This window comes from Anomalospiza imberbis, chromosome 18, assembly GCF_031753505.1.
Source record: "Anomalospiza imberbis isolate Cuckoo-Finch-1a 21T00152 chromosome 18, ASM3175350v1, whole genome shotgun sequence".
Classification (NCBI taxonomy): Eukaryota; Metazoa; Chordata; class Aves; order Passeriformes; family Viduidae; genus Anomalospiza; species Anomalospiza imberbis.
The window spans coordinates 12458087-12478788 of NC_089698.1; the positions used below are offsets into that span (position 1 = coordinate 12458087).

General features: G+C 65.4%; 2 protein-coding genes across 5 annotated transcripts; one reads left to right on the forward strand and one right to left on the reverse strand.

Annotated features, from left to right (window-relative positions):
- Positions 1-1222: 1222 nt before the first annotated feature.
- Positions 1223-10419, forward strand: RASAL1 (RAS protein activator like 1). 4 transcript variants are annotated; one of them, XM_068209153.1, is made up of 21 exons: positions 1224-1665; positions 2858-2914; positions 3003-3116; positions 3210-3271; positions 3352-3481; positions 4231-4312; positions 4442-4579; positions 4793-4881; positions 4988-5105; positions 5188-5341; positions 5526-5590; positions 5671-5783; positions 5943-6135; positions 6235-6372; positions 7347-7479; positions 7621-7796; positions 8350-8487; positions 8893-9028; positions 9110-9209; positions 9658-9722; positions 10131-10380. In XM_068209153.1, the coding sequence occupies exons 1-21, from the start codon at positions 1568-1570 to the stop codon at positions 10361-10363; spliced, it is 2532 nt and encodes an 843-aa protein (XP_068065254.1). In that variant the 5' UTR covers positions 1224-1567; the 3' UTR covers positions 10364-10380. The 4 variants fall into 4 exon arrangements, with proteins under 4 accessions (XP_068065251.1, XP_068065253.1, XP_068065254.1 ...); XM_068209150.1 differs by having other exon boundaries at positions 1223-1665; positions 8893-9209; XM_068209154.1 differs by lacking the exon at positions 9658-9722 and having other exon boundaries at positions 10131-10419.
- Positions 10339-20243, reverse strand: DTX1 (deltex E3 ubiquitin ligase 1). The gene is made up of 9 exons (XM_068209155.1): positions 19964-20243; positions 15318-15978; positions 12736-12797; positions 12451-12612; positions 12185-12246; positions 11942-12100; positions 11341-11502; positions 11174-11263; positions 10339-10896 (listed from the first exon to the last, which is right to left on the reverse strand). The coding sequence occupies exons 1-9, from the start codon at positions 20220-20222 to the stop codon at positions 10672-10674; spliced, it is 1842 nt and encodes a 613-aa protein (XP_068065256.1). The 5' UTR covers positions 20223-20243; the 3' UTR covers positions 10339-10671.
- Between the last annotated feature and the right edge of the window lie 459 nt (positions 20244-20702).

The window sequence follows — 20702 nt, forward strand, 5'->3', positions numbered from 1 at the left end:
CCCCTGGCAGTGACAGCCCCCAGGACCCACACGGGGACACCCCCTGGCAGTGACAGCCCCCCAGGACCCACACCGGGACACCCCCTGGCAGTGACAGCCCCCCAGGACCCACACGGGGACACCCCCTGGCAGTGACAGCCCCCAGGACCCACACGGGGACACCCCCTGGCAGTGACAGCCCCCAGGACCCACACGGGGACACCCCCTGGCAGTGACAGCCCCCAGGACTCACCCCGGGACACCCCCTGGCAGTGACAGCCCCCCAGGACCCACACGGGGACACCCCCTGGCAGTGATAGCCCCCCAGGACCCACACGGGGACACCCCCTGGCAGTGACAGCCCCCAGGACCCACCCCGGGACACCCCCTGGCAGTGACAGCCCCCGGGACCCACACCGGGACACCCCCTGGCAGTGACAGCCCCCAGGACCCACACCGGGACACCCCCTGGCAGTGATCCCCGTCTCGGGGACCCAGCACCCACAGACTGACACCCCCACGAGTGACACCTCCCCGTTTAGCACCCACACAGGGAACCCCCCCTGGCAGTGACACCCCCAGGACCCAGCACCCGCTGGATGACTCCCCCCATTCAGCAGCCCCCAGAAGATCGGCACCCCCATATTCATCCCCCCCAGCAGCCCCCAAGGATCTCATTGATTCCCCCTTTAGCAGCACCCCGATCACCCCGTGCCCCACATCGTCCCCCCAAGAACCAGCACCCCATCATCAGCCCCCCAAGAAGCAGCACCCCTCCTCTGAGCCCCTCCAGCACCCCCTGGGTGACGCCCACCCTGGCAATGCCAGCCGTGAGTCACGGCAGGAGACAGCTGGCCGCTGGCCAGCACCCCGAATTCCGCAGCCCGCCCAAGCCCCCGCTATGCCTCACCAGGGCAGGGATGTCCCCCCTCGCCCCCCAGTGCCTCCCATCCTCTCTGGCTCTGGTGCAGCGAGGCCGGGGTGCAGGGAGCGGTGGGACTGGGGTGCTGCACCCACACACACCCCAAGACGTGCTGGAGTCCCCCCGGTTGGGCTCAGCGTGTCCCTCTGAGGGCTGGGGTCACCCGGAGGCCCCTTGGGGGTCCCATGCACCTCCTTCCTCCCCTCATCCCCAAGTCCAGTGTTCACCCATTACCCCCCTACTTTGGCACTTTGGGGTCCAGACCGAGCCCCCCACCCTGGGGGCCACGGACCCCTTGTGCCCCTCAGTTCTGACATGACAGAAACCCCTCACCACAGATGCCACCGCTCTGCCACGCCCCCGTGCCTCAGTTTCCCTGCCTCTAGGACGGAGGGTGGCTTTGCTCTCTGGTCGCTGGCCCGCGATGGGACCTCCACGGTGGGCACGCTGCCACCTCAGCCGCGCTCGCCCTCCGCGCTGTGCCCGCCTGGCGCAGGTGGGAGCGAAGCGGCAACAAAAACAACCGAGAAGAGGAAAGAGGAAGCAGCGACGGTGAGAAGCGGCGGCGGCGGCGGCGGAGGAGGAGGAGGAGGAGGCTGGTGCTGGCAGCCTCGCCGGCGCTTTGCGGGGGCTCAGGGCACCCCCGGGCACCCATCGCAGACCCCCATGTGGCCACCCCGAAGTGTGAAGTTCGCCGACATGGCCAAAACTACCTCGCTGCGCTGCCGGGTGCTGGAGGGGAAGGACCTGCCCGCCAAGGACGTGTGAGTGGCTCGGGGGGCTCAGGGCCCCCCATCTCCCCCAGACCCACCCCGGGAGATGTGGCGAGGAGGGGTGCTGGGTGCTCTGCCCTCCCTGGGTGTTCTCTCCCTACAGTTTTGGGGGTCTCTGCTTGCACCCATTACCCCCAAAGTGGGGGTCTGGTGTGTGCAGGGACTGCCAGACCCCCCCATCCCCCCCATCCCCCAGGGGTGTATGAGCCCCCCAACCCCGTTAGCATACCTTTCGTGCCCCCCAGCAGGGTGGGCACAGAGGATCCCCCCAAGCCTGGGGGTGACATTGGGGGGGGCACAGCCCCTGCACCCCCATCCCTTTGGGGGGTGGGGTGGTGAGCGGGGGGTGCAAGGAGACCCCTACCAGCTCCTGCCCCGGGGACACGGCTCAGCCGAGCTGGCAGGCCCGGGTACCTCCGGATGTGCCAGCTTGGCACCGCTGGCCGCTCCCAGGGCCGGGCAGCTGGGATCGGTGCCATGTCCCTGCCTGAGGTTCTGTCCCAGGGGAGCGTCCCGCTGCGGGGGTCTGGGCAGAGTGGGCGATCTGGACAATGATGAGGTACCCAGTGCCCCCAAACCCAGTTTGGGGCTCTCAAGGGGCTGCAGAGGGGGTCGGGGTGAGCTGCTCCCACTTCCCATCCCGTGGCAGGGACAGAGACTGGGGTCACGTCCCTCATGATCTCGGAGTCCCAATCCTCGTGGAAGCACCTCCTGGGGATTTGGGGCTCCAGAAGCGCCCCAGAGCCGGCACCCCTCGGTGCTGCTCCAGCTGCCATAATCTAGCAGAAAGGGGCTTTGCAGGGAGCGGGTGGATGGTCCCTGGATCTGTCCCTCATCCCTCCATCCTGTTCTCCCGGTGGAAAGGGCCAGACCGGTGTCACCCTGGTACCGTGGGTTGTCACACAGACTCGGGCTGGGCTGTGCTGCTGGACAGACAGCGGTACCTGCGGGTGGGTGGCACAGGGACACGTGGCGATGGCTCGGGGTGACCCACAGCAGGTCCCTCAGCTGAAGGGGAAAAGGGGATGTCCCCACCCCGGTGTCAGCTGCAGGGCCGGGCTGAGACTGGGCAGCTCATCTCACCCCTGGGGCTGGTGCCTCACTGTTGGGGTTTGAGGCCCCCCCAGGATGGGGGGGATTCCCGAGTGGGGGCTGACCCTGGGCACCTCAATCCCCTGCCCAGGTTCGGCTCCAGCGATCCCTACTGCGTGGTCAAGGTGGACAACGAGGTGGTGGCCAGGTACGGGGACACTGTCCCACACTGGGAGGGGACACGCAGGAGTGGGGGATCCTCCCTGGGGGTACAGCCACCTCTGCCATCCCGGCAGGACAGCCACGGTGTGGAAGAGCCTGAACCCTTTTTGGGGTGAGGAAATCACGCTGCTTCTGCCCCGTGGATTCCACAGCCTCACCATCTATGTGCTGGATGAAGACACCATCGGGTAGGGGGACAACACAGGTAGGGTGGGCACTGGGGACCCCCCCGAGGGGTGGCAGGTCCCCAGCAGTGTCCTGCTGTGTCTGTTCCCTCACAGGCAGGACGATGTCATTGGCAAGGTCTCGCTCAGCCACCAGCAGATCTCGGCCGATCCACAGGGTGAGGGGGGGCACAGTGGGGTGGGGGACAGCGGGACCCATCCTGGCACCATGGGGTGCCCACGCTGTCCCCCTCGGCAGGCGTTGACAACTGGCTCAGCCTGGCACCTGTGAACCCCGACCAGGAGGTGCAGGGCGAGATCCACCTGGAGCTGCGAGTCCCCGAGCAGGGCCACCCGCGGGTGCTGCGCTGCCACCTCATCGAGGCCAGGTTGGGGGGGCTGGCAGATCCGGGGGGCTGCCACCACCATGGGGTCCTATTTTTGGCAGGAGGTAGGAGAGGAGGGGATGGGGACAGTGGTGGCACGGGGTTCGTCCTCCCCTTTCCATACTTGGAAGGATCCTCAGTGCACCAGGCTGGGGACATCAGTGGTGCCAACCCACGTGTGACCACGCCGTGGGCGCTCAGTGGGAAATGTGCTGCCATCCCTGCTTGGGGACAAGGGCACAGGGGCACCAGGGCTTGTCCCCAGCAGAATGGTTGGCTCTCACACGGTGTTTTTGCCCATTGGTTTCAAAATTTGGGGAAACTGAGGCACTGCCCAGGCTGCCCATCTGGATTTGGGGGTGCAGATGTGTATACGAGTGTGTGCACTTGTGTGAGCGTGCACAGGGACACACACGCGGTGACACACACACACACACACACACACAGAGCTGACAGATGGAGCAGCCAGCAGAGGCAGCATCCCGCTGCCATAGCAACCAAAGCAGCTACCAAGGCAACAGGATGGCCATGGGGATAGGGTGACCATGGGGACAGCCAGGAGGGACGGCAGCATCCCCACTAGGGACTAGAGGAGGAAGGGTTCCCTGGAAATGGGGGCACGATCTCCCCAGAATCCCCTGGCGCCTGCCGGCTGCCCCATATGCCCGGGCGAACTGGCACAAAGCAGGAACGTGGGGCTGCAGGGACTGTGATGCTGGGGACAAACCCTGCTGACCCCCATGTCCCCACAGGGACCTGGCCCCCCGGGACCCCTCGGGCACCTCGGACCCCTTTGGCCGTGTGTCGTGCTGTGGGCACACGTTGGAGACAGCCGTGAGTCGCTGCTGGGTGCTGGGTGTGGCACCCGGTCCTCTACGGACTCAGGCGGCTCAGGCAGCCTCAGGTACCTCGGGCACCCTCGGGCACCTCCTCCCCTCGGCCACCAGTCCCGGTGCCCCGCAGGTGATGAAGAAAACCCGGTTCCCGCACTGGGATGAGGTGCTGGAGTTCGAGCTGCCGGAAGGGGAGCTGGGAGAGGCTGTGCTGAGTGTGGAGGTTTGGGACTGGGACATCGTGGGCAAGAACGACTTCCTGGGGCGGGTGAGGACCTCGGGGCACACCCGAATGGGGCAGGGTCCTGGGGACACCTCTGCACCCCCTGTGTGGGGTCTGGGTGACCACAGGTTAGGACCCACCAGGATGGAGGCAGTGCCACAGGCAGACCCTGCGTGTCCTGGACTGTCCCCCAAGAGGGGTGCAGCACAGGGGACTGGCAGGTGTCCCCCCCATCCAGACCCTGCCCCTGTCCCCCAGGTCGAGTTCTTCTTGGACACCCTCTGCCCGGGCCCCACCCGGGGATGGTTCCAGCTCCTGCCCTTCTCCAGCACCACCGAGGACCACGGGTGAGTGCAGGTAGAGGGGAGCAGGGGACCAGGGTTGTGACCAGGGCAGCACGAGGTGACTCCCATGGAGGACATAGGAGCCATGTGAGCCCCCGTGTCATTGCAGGGGACAGCTGGGTGCCCTGAGGCTGACAGTGAGGCTGCTGGAGGACACGGTCCTGCCCCCCCACCACTACCAGCCCCTCATCCAGCTCCTCACCGAGCCCATCCTCTGCCCGGCGCAGGTGGATGCTGGGGCTGCAGGGAACTTTGGGGTGACCACCCCAGTGTGGAGGCCCCACTGTGCTCACCCTCCCCTCCCCATAGTCCCCTGAGGGCACAGCCCTGGCTGTCCTGGAGGAGGTGACCTCAGGGGAGAGCCGGCAGGACGTGGCCACCAAGTTGGTGAAGATCTTCCTGGGCCAAGGACTGGCTGTGCCCCTTCTGGACTACCTCACCACCCGTGAGCTGGCCAGGACCAGTAAGTGCCCAGGGCCACTCCTAGAAACCCCAAGGCCAGGGTCACTCCAGATCCCCATGGAGAAAGACTGAGGACACCAAGGAAGAGGCAGGAAAGATGCCACATGTCCCTGGGGTGGGGCACACCAGGGACAGCTGGGACATCACCCCGTGCCCACCTTGCCACAGCCTCTGTGCTCTTCCAGCTGATCCCAACACCCTATTCCGCTCCAACTCGCTGGCCTCCAAATCCATGGAGCAGTTCATGAAGGTGAGCATGGGAAGGGACACCTCCATGATGCCCCAGCAGGGCATCTGGGGACAAGGACAGTGCCTTCCCACCCGTTGCAGGTGGTGGGGCTGCCCTACCTGCACGACGTCCTGAAGCCGGTGGTGAACCGCATCTTTGAGGAGAAGAAATATGTGGAGCTGGACCCCGGCAAGATGGAGCTGAGCCGGGGCAGGTGGGCACAGATGGATGTCTGGGAGGGGCACAGGACACCTGGCATGTCCCTGTGTCCCCTGCAGGAAGGGGCCACCTATTGCTGCTGGGGCCATGGGTCACTTTTGGCCAACTCAGTGCCCCCTTTCCCGGTGTCCCTGACCCGGAGGTGTCCCCACAGGAGGATCTCATTCAAGGGGTCCCTGTCGGAGGCGCAGGTGCGGGAGAGCAGCCTGGAGCTGCTGAAGGGCTACCTGGGGGACATAGTCGATGCCATCGTGGGCTCGGTGGACAAGTGTCCCCTCCCCATGAGGGCGGCCTTCAAGCAGCTCCGCAGGCGGGTGGAGGAGCGATTCCCCTTGGCACAGCACGAGGTGGGGCCCACGGCGGGGCTGGGGGTCTGCACAGCTCCAGGACCACCCCCCAAGCCCTGAGCAGTCCCTGTCCCCATCCCTGCCTCTATCCCCATCCAGGAGGTCCGTTACTTCTCCATCAGTGGGTTCCTCTTCCTTCGCTTCTTCGCTCCTGCTGTCCTCACCCCGAAGCTCTTCGGGCTCTGGGAGCAGCATGCGGAGCCCTGCACCAGCCGCACGCTCCTGCTGCTTGCCAAGGTGGGGGACAGCATGGGGACACCGGGGAGGGGTGGGGACCTTGGAGAGGGGTGGGGACATTGGGGAGGGATGGGGACTTTAGAGAGGGATGGGGACAACAGGGAGGGGTGGGGACCTTGGAGAGGGGTGGGATGGGGATCTTTGGGAGGAATGGGGAGGACCTTGGGGAGGGGATGAGGACCCTTGGGGAGGGTAGGGGACCTAGGGAGGGATGAGGACCTTGGGGAGGAAGAGGAAGCCTGGGAATGGATAAGGACCCTGGGAAGGCTGGAGGACCTGGGGAGGGATGAGAACCACAGGGGAGGGTTGGGGAGCCTGGGGAAGGATGGGGATCCTTAGGGAGGGTGGGAGTCCTGTGGAGGGATGTGGATCCTTGGCGATGGACAGGGATCTTGAGGAGGGATGGGAACTCCAGGGAGGGATGGGAACCCTTGGAGAGGGATGGGGATCCTTGGGGATTAATGAGCACCCTTGGGGTGGGTGAGGGACCTGCAGAGCGATGGGGACCACTGTGAGAGACAAGGACTGTGGGGAGGGATGGGGAGCCCAGGGAGGGTTTGGGACTTCAGAGAGAAGCCCCAGAAAGGACAGAGACTTCTGTGAGGGATGTGGACCCTATGGAGAGATGGGAACCCACAAGGAATGGGGAGGCCAGAAAGGCAGGATACCCTGGAGAGGGACAGAAACCTCAGGGAATGGCAGGGACCCCAAGCAGCACAGAGCCATTCCTGCCATGCCACACACCATGGGCTGGCTCCTTCCTGTGCCACTTGAGGCCAGTCCTGCCCGTCCCCAGGCCGTGCCACCACAAGCTGGGCACAGCACAGGGGCAGAATTTGGGTCCCATCACCCCTCCAGCTGCTCCACTTTTCCCACCCCAACCCCTGAGCCCTCGGGGTCCAGGGGAGCAGGGTGGTCCAGGGGGTCACACCAGAAGGGACACAGCAGCGTGACCCCTTCCCCACATGGGACAGGCTCTGCAGACCATCGGGAACCTGGGGCTGCAGCTGGGGCAGGGCAAGGAGCCGTGGATGGCCCCGCTGAACGCCGTCCTCCTGCCCAGTGTCACCCGTGTCCGGGCCTTCCTGGATGCCCTGGTCACCGTGGGTGAGCGGGGACAGAGGGCAGGGAGGGGACATTGCTGGTGCCGGGTCAGTGGCATCACCCTGGTGTGGCCAGGAGCACCCTCGGGCTGTGGGAGGTGGTGGCATTTGGGGTGACACCGCTCCCTGCCTGCCACAGCCGCAGTGGACGAGGTGCCAGTGCCACAGGGACATTCTCAGCCCTCGGCCACCATCAAGGAGGGTCCCCTGCACACCTGCCCAGAGCGGGGGGTGGCACTGCTGCCCCGCTTCACCTTCAAGAAGAGGCACTTCAGGCTCAGCACCCAGGCCCTGGCCTATGCCAAGGTGCCCCAGGGGCAGGTGGGTGCTGGCCTGGACCCCCAGCCTGTGCTGGGTGCCCAGGGGTGGGGGGAAGGACGTGGGCACATCTTTTGGGCTGTTTGGGGGTCCCCAGGTGTGCTTCTGCATCCCCATGCCTGCATATGGGTGGTGTAGCAGGTGGGGGATACAGGTGTGGGCACAGATTTTGGGGTGTTTTGGGGTTTCCAGGTGAGCTGCTCCATCCCAGGGGAACAGGTGCAGGATGTGGATGTGGGTGCAGATATCTTGGGGTGTTTGGGGTTCCCCACGTATTCCATGGGTATGGGTACTGGATATGGACATGGGCACATATTTTGAGACGTTTGGGGCACCCTAGGTTTTCCATGGACATGTGTAATGGATATGGACGTGGGCACAGATTTTGGGGTGTTTTGGGGCTTCCAGGTGAGCTGCTCCATCCCAGGGGAACAGGTGGGGGATGTGGATGTGGGTGCAGATGTTTTGGGGTGTTTGGGGTTCGCCACATATTCCATGGATATGGGTAATGGATATGGACATGGGCATATATTTGGGGATGTTTGGGGGTCCCCAGGTGCTCGGCTTCATCCCAGTGGAGCAAATCCGGGCAGTGGAGCAGGTGGACAAGGGCACCTTCCAGTACCCCCACGTCCTGCAGGTGGTGGCACAGGATGGCACCAGGCAGCTCCACACCACCTACCTCCAATGCAAGGTGGGTGACCCCACTCTGCCCCAGAACCCCAAAAACCCCAGGAACCCCCCAGCACGGCACCCTGGGATCCCCCTCCCCAGCACCAGCCATGGGACAATGGGAATGGTCCCAAATCCAGCTGTAACCAGGCACCCTCTGTACTGGGAGCACTGGGAGTACTGAGTAAAGGGGCTAACTGGGTGTACTGGTGAAGTTGGGGTGTCCTACCCTGGCTGTACCGGGGACACTGGGGTACCCTGGCTCCCGTAGCCCCATCTCCCCTCACTTCCTACTGGGCAGCTTTGCCACCAAACTGTCACTCCTGTCCCCCAGCCCTGGTGCCCATCCCTTCCTCCTCCCTCCTCCTCCTCCCCCCCCGCACTGGCAGTGCCCTTGGGGGTGCCCCTGTCCCTGGTGTCCCCGCAGAGTGCCCCGGAGCTGTGGCAGTGGCTGTGGGCACTGCGCCAGGCCACCAGCGCCAACCGCGACATGCTGCCCACATGCCACCCCGGCACCTTCCGCGCCGGCCGCTGGACCTGCTGCCTGCAGCCCACCCGTGCCGGTAGGACTGGGGGTCCCCTGGGCTCGGGGTGCCCGGGAGGGGGTGTCGGTGTCGCCGTGTCCCCACTGCTGTTGTTGGCAGTGCCCGGGTGCAGCCGTACCCACGGCGCGGTGGCGCTGGGGGAGTGGAGCGACCTTGGGGACCCCGCGGTGGCAGCACAGAGCCTCTACAGGCACCTGCGGTGAGCCCGGGGGACAGGGGGGGTCCCGGGAGACTTGTGGGTGCTGGTGGGCAGCGTGGGAAGCTGCTGAGGGTCCCTGTCCCACAGGCTGGTGGGGATTGGGGATCCCGAGGGCGAATATGGGGGCCTGAGGGTCCTTGAGGGGGTGGTGGGCAGGGTGGCAGCATGTGGAGGGTGCTTGTCCCCAAGGACAGTGGGAGCTGTGGGTCACGGGGTCTTTTGGGTGCTGACGGGCACGGTGGGACCCTGCTATGGGTCCCTTCCTGCAGGGTGGTGGCGACCAGGGCTCCAGAGGGTGGCACAGGGGTGCAGTGGGCATTTAGGTCCTGGAGGGCAGGGTGGGAGTCTCCTGAGGTCCCTGTCCCCCAGGACGGTGGGAGCTGGGGGTCCCGGGGTCCTTTGGGTGCTGGAGGGCAGGGGGCGTGTCCTGAGGGTCCCTGTCCTGCAGGGCAGCGCTGGCCGGGGGTCCCGTGGGCAGCGCGGTGGCCGGGCCCCCCTGCCCGCGCCAGGCAGGTATGGGGAGCCCCGCGGGGCACGGGGGGGCCATGGGGACCCGGGGCTGGGGGCTGGCACAGGCAGGGTGCGCCCGCAGACCCCTGCGGGCACCACACGGCACTGCTCTGGCTCCCTCCACGAGGGGACAGCAGATACACGCGGACAGGGGACACGGGGACACGGGGACATGGGGACACACGCAGGCCGGGGGGCTGGCGGGTGGTGGGGCACGGGATGGGATGTGATGGGACGGGGGGACCGGGAGGGGTAGGGGACGGGTGCGGGGGCTGGGGGGACACCACGGGTCGGTGTCGGGGATGGATGCGGGGCTGTGGGGGGAAATTGGCCGGGGGATTGGCAGGGGGGTGGGAGCGCGAGTGGGTGCCACAGGTGGGTGCCGGGCACTGACCCCACCCTGGGGTACAGGGGGGCCCGCTGGGGACAGGCTGCAGGAGGTGCTGCGAGACCTGGACATCGCCCACGACGCCTTCACCCACCGCGACGAGACCCCAGCGCCAGCCCCAAGTCCCCTCCCTGCCCCGAGACCCCCGGCACCCCCCAGCCTCCCCCCCTCAGCCCATTCCGGGAGGGGCAGGGACGCCAGCGGGGCCACAGAGGGGACGCGGGGCCAGCAGCCCGGCACGGGGTGTATTCTGTAACACAGAGATGTACATGGCACCGGCTGTGCGCGGCTCCCTGGGGCAGCGGCGGGTGACACGGGTGACACGGGTGGCACAGACGCGCAAAGAGGCCACGGGTAGAAAAAGACCACGACGCTATCGCCACGAGAGCGGGGCGAGCCGGGACGGGACAGGGCGACAGACAGACGCACACGGGGACACGCAGTGGGTGGCACCGGGTGGCCCGGGACAGGGGACGAGCCTGCCGGGCGGGGCTGCGGTGAAGCGGCGCAGGCGGCGGTGACACGGGCCGGCCCACGGGGGCGAGAGGAGCCCTGAGCCCGGCCTCAGTCCTTCAGGGTGGCCTCGGACACGCCCTGGGCCAGCAGCTCGGCCAGGACGTTGTCCAGGTAGTTGGGGTCGGGGTAGCCGTGCCCCGTCAGGTTGGAGCCGAACTCGGTCTTGTGGTGGATCTCGTTCCACACCACCGTGTCCGACTCGCCCGTGGTGTTGGAGGTGCCGATGGTGAAGATGAGCCGCCGGTCCCAGGCCACGATCAGCAGCTTCAGCACCTGCGGCAGGCACGGCCATGGCTCGCCCACCCGGCACCCCCACCCAGCCTGGCATGGACTGGCACAGACATCCAGCACTCCTGGCACAGCACAGCCTCAGCCCCCCCAGGCTGGGATTCAGCCCCAGCACGGTTCCCACAGGATGCCACCCTTCCTTGTGGTACCCCCCACACCACCCCAGTGCAGCTGCAGCCTCCCCATCCCATCCCATCCCATCCCATCCCATCCCATCCCACCCCACCAAACCCCATCCCACCCCACCCCGTCGGGCTCTCACCTTCCTGCCCTTCTCGTTGTCGGGCAGGTAGCAGTGCCGTGGGAAGCCTCGTGCCGTGAATTTCTTCCCGGGATTGGGATGCTCCGGGCCCTGGGTGGGTGTGGGGACAGGGGGTGAGTGGGGGACACGAGGCAGGGTCACCAGCCTGCAGGGGGGTCCTCCCTCACCTGGATGCCGGTGGGGATGTCGTAGACGATCCGGATGGTTTTGGAGTCCGTGTATCCCGGGAGGGAGTGGGGGATGAGGTGGAATTCCATCTTCCCGGGGGGCTGCGTGCCCGTCTTCTCCCCGTAAATGGCCTTACAGGTGGGGCACTGCAGGCTCCCGTCCTGGGGGCACCGTGGGAGCCTCAGGGGTGGCACCCACCCGGCACCCACCTGGACCCCCCAGCACCCACCCAACACCCACCCAGCACCCTCCTGGACCCCCCTAGCACTCCCCAACACCCAGTACCCACCCTACACTCCCCAGCAATCACCCAACAACCCCCCAGCCCCCTCCAGCACCCACCCCTGCACCCACCCGGACTCCACCCAGCACCCACCCAACACCTACTCATCACCCATCCAATGCCCACAGCCACTCCAACACCCACTCAACCCCCAAACCACTCAGCACCCAGGCAGCACCTACCTGGAACATTCCAGAGCTCCCCAGCACCCACCCAGAGGCCCTCACATCCCCCAGCACCCCCCCAGCACCCGCCCCTGCACCCACCCAGCACCCCCAGCACCCACCCCCACGCAGCCAGCCCCGGGGTGCCCTGACCTTGTTGCCGTTGTTGTACATGGCGAGCAGGCACAGCAGGTGGTACATGTGCCCGCACTTGCCCAGCTTGCCCACCAGCTCCGGCTTGATGCCCCTGGGGCTCAGCACGCCCTCGTAGCCGGAGGAGGTGACCAGCCGCTCCATGCAGATGGTGCAGTCCTGCCGGGAACGGGATCAGCATGCAGGGGGGATGAGGGGTCACCCCCGGCGCTCTGCCTGAGCCTCCCGGAGCCCCCCACTCACCTCATCCGGCGGGTTCTTCACCTTCTGGATGTAGCGGCGCACCACGTCCTCGGGGGTCTTACCTGAGGGGAATGCCATCAGAGCCTGCCCGCGGTGCCACAACCCCCCTGTCACAGGACGGCACAGCCCTGCCACCCCCTGCCAGCAGGGAAGGGACACGCGTGGCACAAAGCAGCGACGGGCATCACCCCACGCAAACCCCGGGGGTCTCTCACTTCCCCTCCGTGTGCCCCCCCGTCCCCGCTGGGACATTGATGGCTCCTTACTCTTCTTGAGCTGCTTCTTTTTGGTTTTCCTGCAGATGCCGTTGACGCCGGGGACAGGTTTGATGTCGCTCTTGCTGACGGGCGGGGGGTGCAGGATGGGTTTGGGGGCGCGGGTCAGGCACACGGGCAGCCCGGCGGCGCACATGAGGATCCCCGTCATCCCTGCGCCGGGAGAGCGCCTGTCTGTCCGTCTGTCCGTCCTTCCCACCCCCTGGCAGTGTCCCCCGCTCCCCGCCCGCGGTGTCACCCGGCGGTGACACCCAGCGCTGGCCGGAGCCCACTTACCTGCGAGGGCGGGATGGACGGGGCCGGTGCCGTTCAGGTTCTTGACCGGGAGCGCTGGGACCCTGCGCGGAGATGGGAGAGGAAGGGGCTCAGCCGGGCTGGCAGGGCTGGCACTGTCCCCTCCCCGCATGGCATGGCCCCAGAGCAGCAGCATCCCCACGGGACACAGGGCAGCGTCCCCTGGGGGCTGCTGGCACTGTCCCCAGGCAGTGTCCTGCCCATGGGACACAGGACAGTGTCCTCTGGGGGCTGCTGGCCCTGTCCCCAGGCAGTGTCCTGCCCATGGGACACAGGACAGTGTCCTCTGGGGGCTGCTGGCACTGTCCCCAGGCAGTGTCCTGCTCATGGGACACAGGACAGTGTCCCCTGGGGGCTGCTGGCCCTGTCCCCAGGCAGTGTCCTGCTCATGGGACACAGGACAGTGTCCTCTGGGGGCTGCTGGCCCTGTCCCCAAGCAGTGTCCTGCTCATGGGACACAGGACAGTGTCCCCTGGGGGCTGCTGGCACTGTCCCCAAGCAGTGTCCTGCCCATGGGACACAGGACAGTGTCCTCTGGGGGCTGCTGGCACTGTCCCCAAGCAGTGTCCTGCCCATGGGACACAGGACAGTGTCCTCTGGGGGCTGCTGGCACTGTCCCCAAGCAGTGTCCTGCCCATGGGACACAGGACAGTGTCCCCTGGGGGCTGCTGGCACTGTCCCCAAGCAGTGTCCTGCCCATGGGACACAGGACAGTGTCCTCTGGGGGCTGCTGGCACTGTCCCCAAGCAGTGTCCTGCCCATGGGACACAGGACAGTGTCCTCTGGGGGCTGCTGGCACTGTCCCCAAGCAGTGTCCTGCCCATGGGACACAGGACAGTGTCCTCTGGGGGCTGCTGGCACTGTCCCCAGGCAGTGTCCTGCCCATGGGACACAGGACAGTGTCCCCTGGGGGCTGCTGGCCCTGTCCCCAGGCAGTGTCCTGCCCATGGGACACAGGGCAAGGTGTCCCCTCACCAGCTTGGAGGGCTGCTGTCCCATCCCAGGGGACTGTCACCCAGTGCCACCCGTCCATCTCTGGGCACCCAATGGCACTGGTGGCATCACGTCCTCCTCGACCCAGGGTGGGGGCCTTGTCAGGGCATCCCGACAGTGACGCTCATGTCCCACACCCCCGCGGGGACGTGCCACCACTCGTGTGCTTCCCCAGGGACCACCACCCTGCTGGGCAGCCAGCAGCAGGTGGCACCAGTGGCACCGTGCCCAGGGCAGCGTGTGGGGCAGGGACTGTGTGTCAGGGACAGGGCTGGAAGGGGACGTGTCCATAGGGGTGGATGGACAGAGGGAAGAAAGGAGGGATGGACAGATGGATGTGGGACTGGGGAAGAGAGAGGGAAGGGAAGGGAAGGGAAGGGAAGGGAAGGGAAAGGGAAGGGAAGGAAGGGAAGGGAAGGGAAGGGAAGGGAAGGAAGGGAAGGGAAGGGAAGGGAAGGGAAGGGAAGGGAAGGGAAGGGAAGGAAGGGAAGGGAAGGGAAGGGAAGGGAAGGGAAGGAAGGGAAGGGAAGGGAAGGGAAGGGAAGGGAAGGGAAGGGAAGGGAAGGGAAGGGAAGGGAAGGGAAGGGAAGGGAAGGGAAGGCCTGAGTGCTCCTGCCCTGGGGGCTGCCCAGCTCAGCAGCCTGGGAGCAGCCCCCAGCAATGGCATCACCCCCCCCCTGATCCCAAAATCCCCTCCCATCTCAGCCATCGCAGTGATGAGTTCAGCAGTGCTCAGCCCCACACGAGGGCGTTTTCCTTCATTCCCAAAGCTCCTCTACCCACACCAAGGCCAGGGTAGCAAAGGGGTCCCAGCCCCCTCCTACCTGTCCACAGGTATGTGCCAGGACAGGGACACCGATGGGGACAGGGACAAGGAGTGCTCAGCCCAGCACACAGAAGCAAAAGCAGGATGTCAGCAGGGGAAGAAATGTGACAGGGGCTGCTGGGGGCTCAGAGAAGCCACCTGTCCCCCCAGCCTAGTGCTGACAGCCCTGAGGGGACACCAGGCCAACCCACCACGGGGTACAGCCATGAAGATGTGGATGCCAGGACAGGGACACCCACCCAGACACAATTCCAGAGGTCTACTTGCCCACCTGGACCCCCCTGGTGAATCATTCTCACCACGGAAGGGACACCAGGGCTGTGGTCCCTCCGTCAGCTGTGCCCTCCCAGGGATCTGCCTGGCGGCATCAGGCCAGGAGCTGGGTCACACAGCCCATGCTGGCCTTGGGACACCATTCCCGTGGGACCGGGCACTCCATGTGCTCCAGCTGCCATGGATAGCGTGGCACGGCCTGGCACAGCATGGCACGGCACAGCATGGCACGGCACTGCACGGATCACCACATCCCCTCTGCAGGGATCCAAGGACCACCAGGACCACCCAGGTGTCCCCCCCACCACCCGCGGTGGGGACCCCGGGGCTGGAGGTGACACAGTGCCACAAGAGCTGGGACCGCTTGCAAGGTGACAGCAGGGGACGAGCCACCCCCATCACCCCTTTTGCCCCCTGCATCCCCCCACCTCGGTGACACCCCGCTTGTCCCCTCCCCACCCACCCAGCTTACCCGGGGGGGACAGTGGCCCTGGCGCCCAGTCCAGCCCCGCGCTGCGTCCCGGGCCGGTTGAGGTTGTTGAGGCCGGGCAGCGCCGCGCTGGGCACACTCTGCCCAGGGGCAAACCCCGCGCCGGCCACCCGCAGCCCTTCACCCTTGGCCGCGCTCCCCGCCACCACCGCCGGCGTCCCCGTCCCCGCTGGCCACAGCGTTCCCCCGGCGAAGGTGCTGCTCTGGCGGACGGCGCCGGGGTAGAGCTTGCGGCGCTGGGACGCCAGGATGGCGTTGGAGGCGGCGCGGGTGCTGTTGACCAGCAGGCACTGGGGGCACGAGCAGGGGGTGCCCGTGCTGGCGCCCACCGGCCACGACTGCGATTTGGGGATGGAGCCCATGGTGAGGGGATAGGCCAGGTCCATGCGGCGCCGCAGCCGCCGCTTGCGCTGCGTTTGCCGGTTCATTTGGGACATGCTGCTGAAGTAGATGAGGTAGCAGAAGCCCAGGGAGGAGAGGTCCAGCCAGGGGTGCTGCTTCTCGTAGGCGTTCTGGATGGTGATGCAGATGTCCATGTCATAGGGAGTCCAGGAGTTGTTGTCGTTCTCCCACTCCCACACGATTCCTTTCCCCGGCGCCGAGGAGGGGTCGTAGAAGTTCCTCCGGACGGGGCGCATGGTCCCTGGGGAGACAGAGACACGGGGTGACACCACTGGGGGCACACGCACCCTCAGACTTCCCCGTGTCCGGCTTCCAGCCCAGCATCCCATGGGACTGGGGTACAGAGGCACTTTGGGGTGCAACAACCACTCTGCCCCTTCACAAGAGTCCCAATTGCACCCCAAAAGTGCTTCCCAAGGGATGAATCCAACCCTCAACCCGCCCTTGGTGACAGAGGCTCGGACTGCGAGCCCTCGGGATCATCCTCCCGGATGTCCTGGGAAGGGCGATGCTGCTCAGCCAGTGTGGGAAATGGCTTTGTAGAGAATTCTCCACGGTGAGAATTCAAAATTTGTAGAGGATTCTCTCACCCTTCACATGAGACTGAAAATAGAATAAAAGTTTTTAAAAACACGTCTCAGTTACCCCATCACTGGGTCAGAAAAGGGCATAACCCAACAAGTCCTTGTGCTTTTCCCAGCTTTTTTCCATCCCTCTGGTCCAAGCCCTTCCCCACCCTCCCTTCCCCGTGGCCATCCCGGGGCAGGGGAAGCGTTTCCCGGTCAGGAGAGGTTTCCTGACAGCTGCTGGCTCTGGCAGTGACACAGCTGGGGATTGTCCCCGGCCAAATCCCGGCCCCTCGCAGCTTGTTTGGGATGGAGCCGGATCCTGCAGCCCCCTCTGGAGCTCCGCGGCGGGGGGAGCATCGCAATCGCAGCCCTCTCCCCGAGTGCCCCCCCGGCACGGGGCCTGTCTATCCCCTCGCCGGCACCGTTTGCCCAGCTCGATTAACGGCGCTAATTAACGGCCATTAATCATCGGCCGCATCAGGCAGCAGAGCCAGGCCCCAGCTGCCGCCTGGTGCTGAGGCAGCTCTGCCGGGGCCGCGGGAGGCGAGCGGGGGGGCCCTGCAGCCCGCTCCTGCCCGCATCCCAAATCCCACTGCTGGCTCCAGGCCAGCCACACCCCACTGCCCACCCCCCTCCGACCCCACTGCCCACCCCCATCCACATTCCCTCACATCCATGTCCTGTACCCCACCTCAGTTCCCAGCCCTGCATCCATGTTCCCCATCCCGCTGCTCGCTCTTGTCCAAATCCCACATCCCGCCCATAAACAGATCCCAGTCCTTGTAAATGCATCCCACATCCCCCTGCCCCTCACATCCCCATCCCAAATCCCACATCCCCATCCCAAACCCCACATCACCCTGCCCCTCACATCCCCATCCCAAATCCCACATCCCTATCCCAAATCCCACATCCCCATCCCAAATCCTTCAGCCCCATCCCAAATCCAACACCCCCCTGCCCCTCACATCCCCATCCCAAATCCCACATCCCCATCCCAAATCCCACATCCCCCTGCCCCTCACATCCCCATCCCATATCCTTCAGCCCCATCCCAAATCCCACATCCCCATCCCAAATCCCACATCCCCCTGCCCCTCACATCCTCATCCCAAATCCCCCATCCCCCTGCCCCTCATATCCCCATCCCATATCCTTCAGCCCCATCCCAAATCCCACATCCCCATCCCAAATCCCACATCACCCTGCCCCTCACATCCCCATCCCAAATCCCACAAAATGCCCCTCACATCCCGTATCCCCCAGAGGATGAAGGACCAGCCCATTCCCCTTGGCACACACAGCTTCCAGCCCCCAAGGGCCACCAGCTGTCCCCAGCCCCTGTCCCCTCTGCCAGCCATGCCAGAGCCACAGGGCCAAGCCGGTGTCCCCAGGGCCACCGGGAGGGGCCGCACGTCCCCGCTCTCGGAACGGGGTCACCTCGTTTCGCTTGTCACTGGGTTTCTCTGTCCCCAGGCACTGCGTGGGCCAAGCCCCCTGAGCCCCCAGCCTCCTGCCAGCCTTCCCTGTGTCCCCGTGTCACAGCAGGCACCAGGAGCAGCCTCAGCTCAGGGGACCCTCTTGTCCCCGAGCACCACGAGCCATGTGACAGCCTCCAAACCCCGGGCCTTACCCCTGGGAAGAGATGATGGACAGAGGTGGACACAGGGATGGGGCACACAGGGACCACAATGCTGAGGACAGTGGCTATGTCCCCTGCCATGACACCCCTGGGGACACCTAGGTCCCTCTCTCAGCATCCCTGTCCCCAAGTCCTGCTGGCACAGGGACTGTGGTACCCAGGGACATCCTGGGAAGAGTTGTTTTGTCACCCCAAATCCATTCGTGGCCCCACCACGGGCACAAGTCCCCAAGGAATACCCAGCACTGTGGCCATGGAATGTGATGCCAGCTGCTGTCAGAGGATGGGTCTTGGCCAAAGCTGGCAGGAGGTGGCATGGGGACAGCCAGGGTGTCCCGGTGGCTCCCGCAGCTCTGAGTCAGCGCGGACCCTCCAGGTCGTGCCGGTGTCCTTGCTGACTCAGGGCTGCAGGTGCCAAGCTGCCCTTTGCCAAGTCCGTGACCGGCTGGAGATGGATTCAAAGCCAGGCTAGATGGCAGAGGCAGGTGGCACGTCCCTGCTTTGGTCCCCATCTGAGTCCCCAGCCCACGGCAGGAGCCACATCCACACTCGAGGTCATTTGGCATCACTGGGGACTAGGAGTGGTGGCATCAGTGGCCACGTGGAGGTGCCACAACCATGGGGGTCCTGCTGTGGGGTGTCCCCAGGCAAGCCCAGGGGGTGTCACCTGAGGTGTGGCAGGTCCCCTGCCTGCTCTGCCTGACCTGGACCGGATCCTGCCCTGGGCAGAGATGCAGGGATGAGCAGGATGCACCCAGAACGGCACATCCCCCACAGCACAGCTGGCACGTGCTGGCTTAATGGGTCACACTGTGACGGGGACACGTTTAATGGGGTCTGGGCTTGGTCCCAGTGTGGGATCAGCTGTGATTTCCCACAGGATGCGTGGCCTGGATGCGCTGCTGCAGCACCAACCAGCACAGCTGCAACCATCCCAGTGCCCACCACTGCTCCCAGTGTCCAAACTGGGGCCTCCCCACTTCCCTGGGCACGGAGCAGCTTGGAGGGGAAGATGAGGGGACAGTGGGATAACGGGACACAGCACAGCACCCACGGAGGGGACAGGGCACGGAGGGATGTGGGGACATGTCCCTCTGGGATGGGGCCCATGGTGGATGGGAAAGGAAAGGGATGGAGGAGTCTGGAGGGGCCCATGGGGGGACTGGAGACCTGGAGAGTGAGGGGAGGAGAGAGGGAACAGATGGATGGACAGATGGAGGGAGGGATGGACAGAGGGATGGAGGGATACATGAATGAAGTGACAGACAAGTAGAGATACACAGGGAAGGAAGGAAGGAAGGAAGGAAGGAAGGAAGGAAGGAAGGAAGGAAGGAAGGAAGGAAGGAAGGAAGGAAGGAAGGAAGGAAGGAAGGAAGGAAGGAAGGAAGGAAGGAAGGAAGGAAGGAAGGAAGGAAGGAAGGAAGGAAGGAAGGAAGGAAGGAAGGAAGGAAGGAAGGAAGGAAGGAAGGAAGGAAGGAAGGAAGGAAGGAAGGAAGGAAGGAAGGAAGGAAGGAAGGAAGGAAGGAAGGAAGGAAGGAAGGAAGGAAGGAAGGAAGGAAGGAAGGAAGGAAATGATGAATGTATAAATAGAGATACACCGAATAAGGAGAAAGGGGAAGATGGATGGATGGATGGGGGATGGATGGAACAACTGACAGACCCACAGTGACAGACTGATGAATGGAACAACAGACAGATACACACAGGGACAGGGCAGGGATGAAGGGATGGATGGGAGGATGGAGAGATGGAAGGAAGGAGGGAAAGATGGAAGGATGGATGGAAATATGGCAGGATGGAAGGACAGAAGGAGGGAGGGAGGGAGAGATGTACCTGTGGGTGGAAGGATGGATGGATGGGTGGATGGATGATGGATGGATGCATGGATGGATGGATGGATGGATGGATGGAGAGGGGGAGTGAAGGCTGTGTGGATGGATGGCTGTATGGACAGATGGACAGATGGAAGGACAGACGGGTGGCTGGATGCTCCTGGCTCGATGCCACCCCCTTACCTGTGTCCTGCCGGAACTGATGCATGGACTGGAGGTCGATGACGTAGGGTGCCAGCTGGACATCGACCTGTCCCAGCACCACGCTGCCACGGGCGTCCTCCTTCAGCACGTTCTCGATGTGGTGGCACACGGCGGCCGAGTAGGGCCGCCAGCGCCCGTGCTCGTTCAGCCACTCCCACACCACCACGCGGGCTACGTTTTGGGGGGGGAACCCCAGGCCCCCCGAGGCCAGCATGGCCCCCGAGCCCTGCCGTGCCATGCCCGGGGGACGGCGGCTCAGCCCCGCACCGTCCCCCGGCACGGGGACTCGGGGGTCACCCGGGGCCCCTCCAAATCCTCCTCCCGGCTGCCGCCGGCTGCGGGCTCCGGAGCTCAGCGGAGCCGGCGCTGCGGGGCTCTGCAGAGGCGGGTGCTGCCAGCCAGGTCCCCGAGGTCCCCGAGCCGCCCGGTCCCGCTCCCCCGAGGCCGCCGCGCGGGGCTGGGGCCATCCATCACCCGGCACGTCTGCCCCGGCTCTTCCTCCTCCCGGCGGTGCTGCTGGCAGGGCTCAGGCTCCAAAAAGCCACCAGGACCTGGCAGACTGCGTCGGATGGAGGATGGCGGTGTTTGTGAACGGTGATGGGGACACACAGCCACCGTGCTGTCCCCGAGACACCCACTCCTCCTCTTCCTCCTCGTGTCCTGCTGCTCAGCCCACGTCCTCGCTGGCTCCACGGCTGTCCCCGCCGCCCAGCCCGTC

What these genes read in the sequence shown, in the direction of transcription:
- RASAL1 (XM_068209150.1), top strand. Translation starts at nt 1,568, where the DNA reads ATGTGGCCACCCCGAAGTGTGAAGTTCGCCGACATGGCCAAAACTACC. An exon ending in AGCACCACCGAGGACCACGG is followed by an intron (nt 4,882 to 4,987) that starts GTGAGTGCAGGT and finishes GTGTCATTGCAG; the next exon opens with GGGACAGCTGGGTGCCCTGA. An exon ending in GGATGCCCTGGTCACCGTGG is followed by an intron (nt 7,480 to 7,620) that starts GTGAGCGGGGAC and finishes CCACAGCCGCAG; the next exon opens with TGGACGAGGTGCCAGTGCCA.
- DTX1 (XM_068209155.1), bottom strand. Translation starts at nt 20,222, where the DNA reads ATGGCACGGCAGGGCTCGGGGGCCATGCTGGCCTCGGGGGGCCTGGGG. An exon ending in ACATCCCCACCGGCATCCAG is followed by an intron (nt 11,264 to 11,340) that starts GTGAGGGAGGAC and finishes ACACCCACCCAG; the next exon opens with GGCCCGGAGCATCCCAATCC. An exon ending in ACAACGAGAAGGGCAGGAAG is followed by an intron (nt 10,897 to 11,173) that starts GTGAGAGCCCGA and finishes TGCCTGCCGCAG; the next exon opens with GTGCTGAAGCTGCTGATCGT.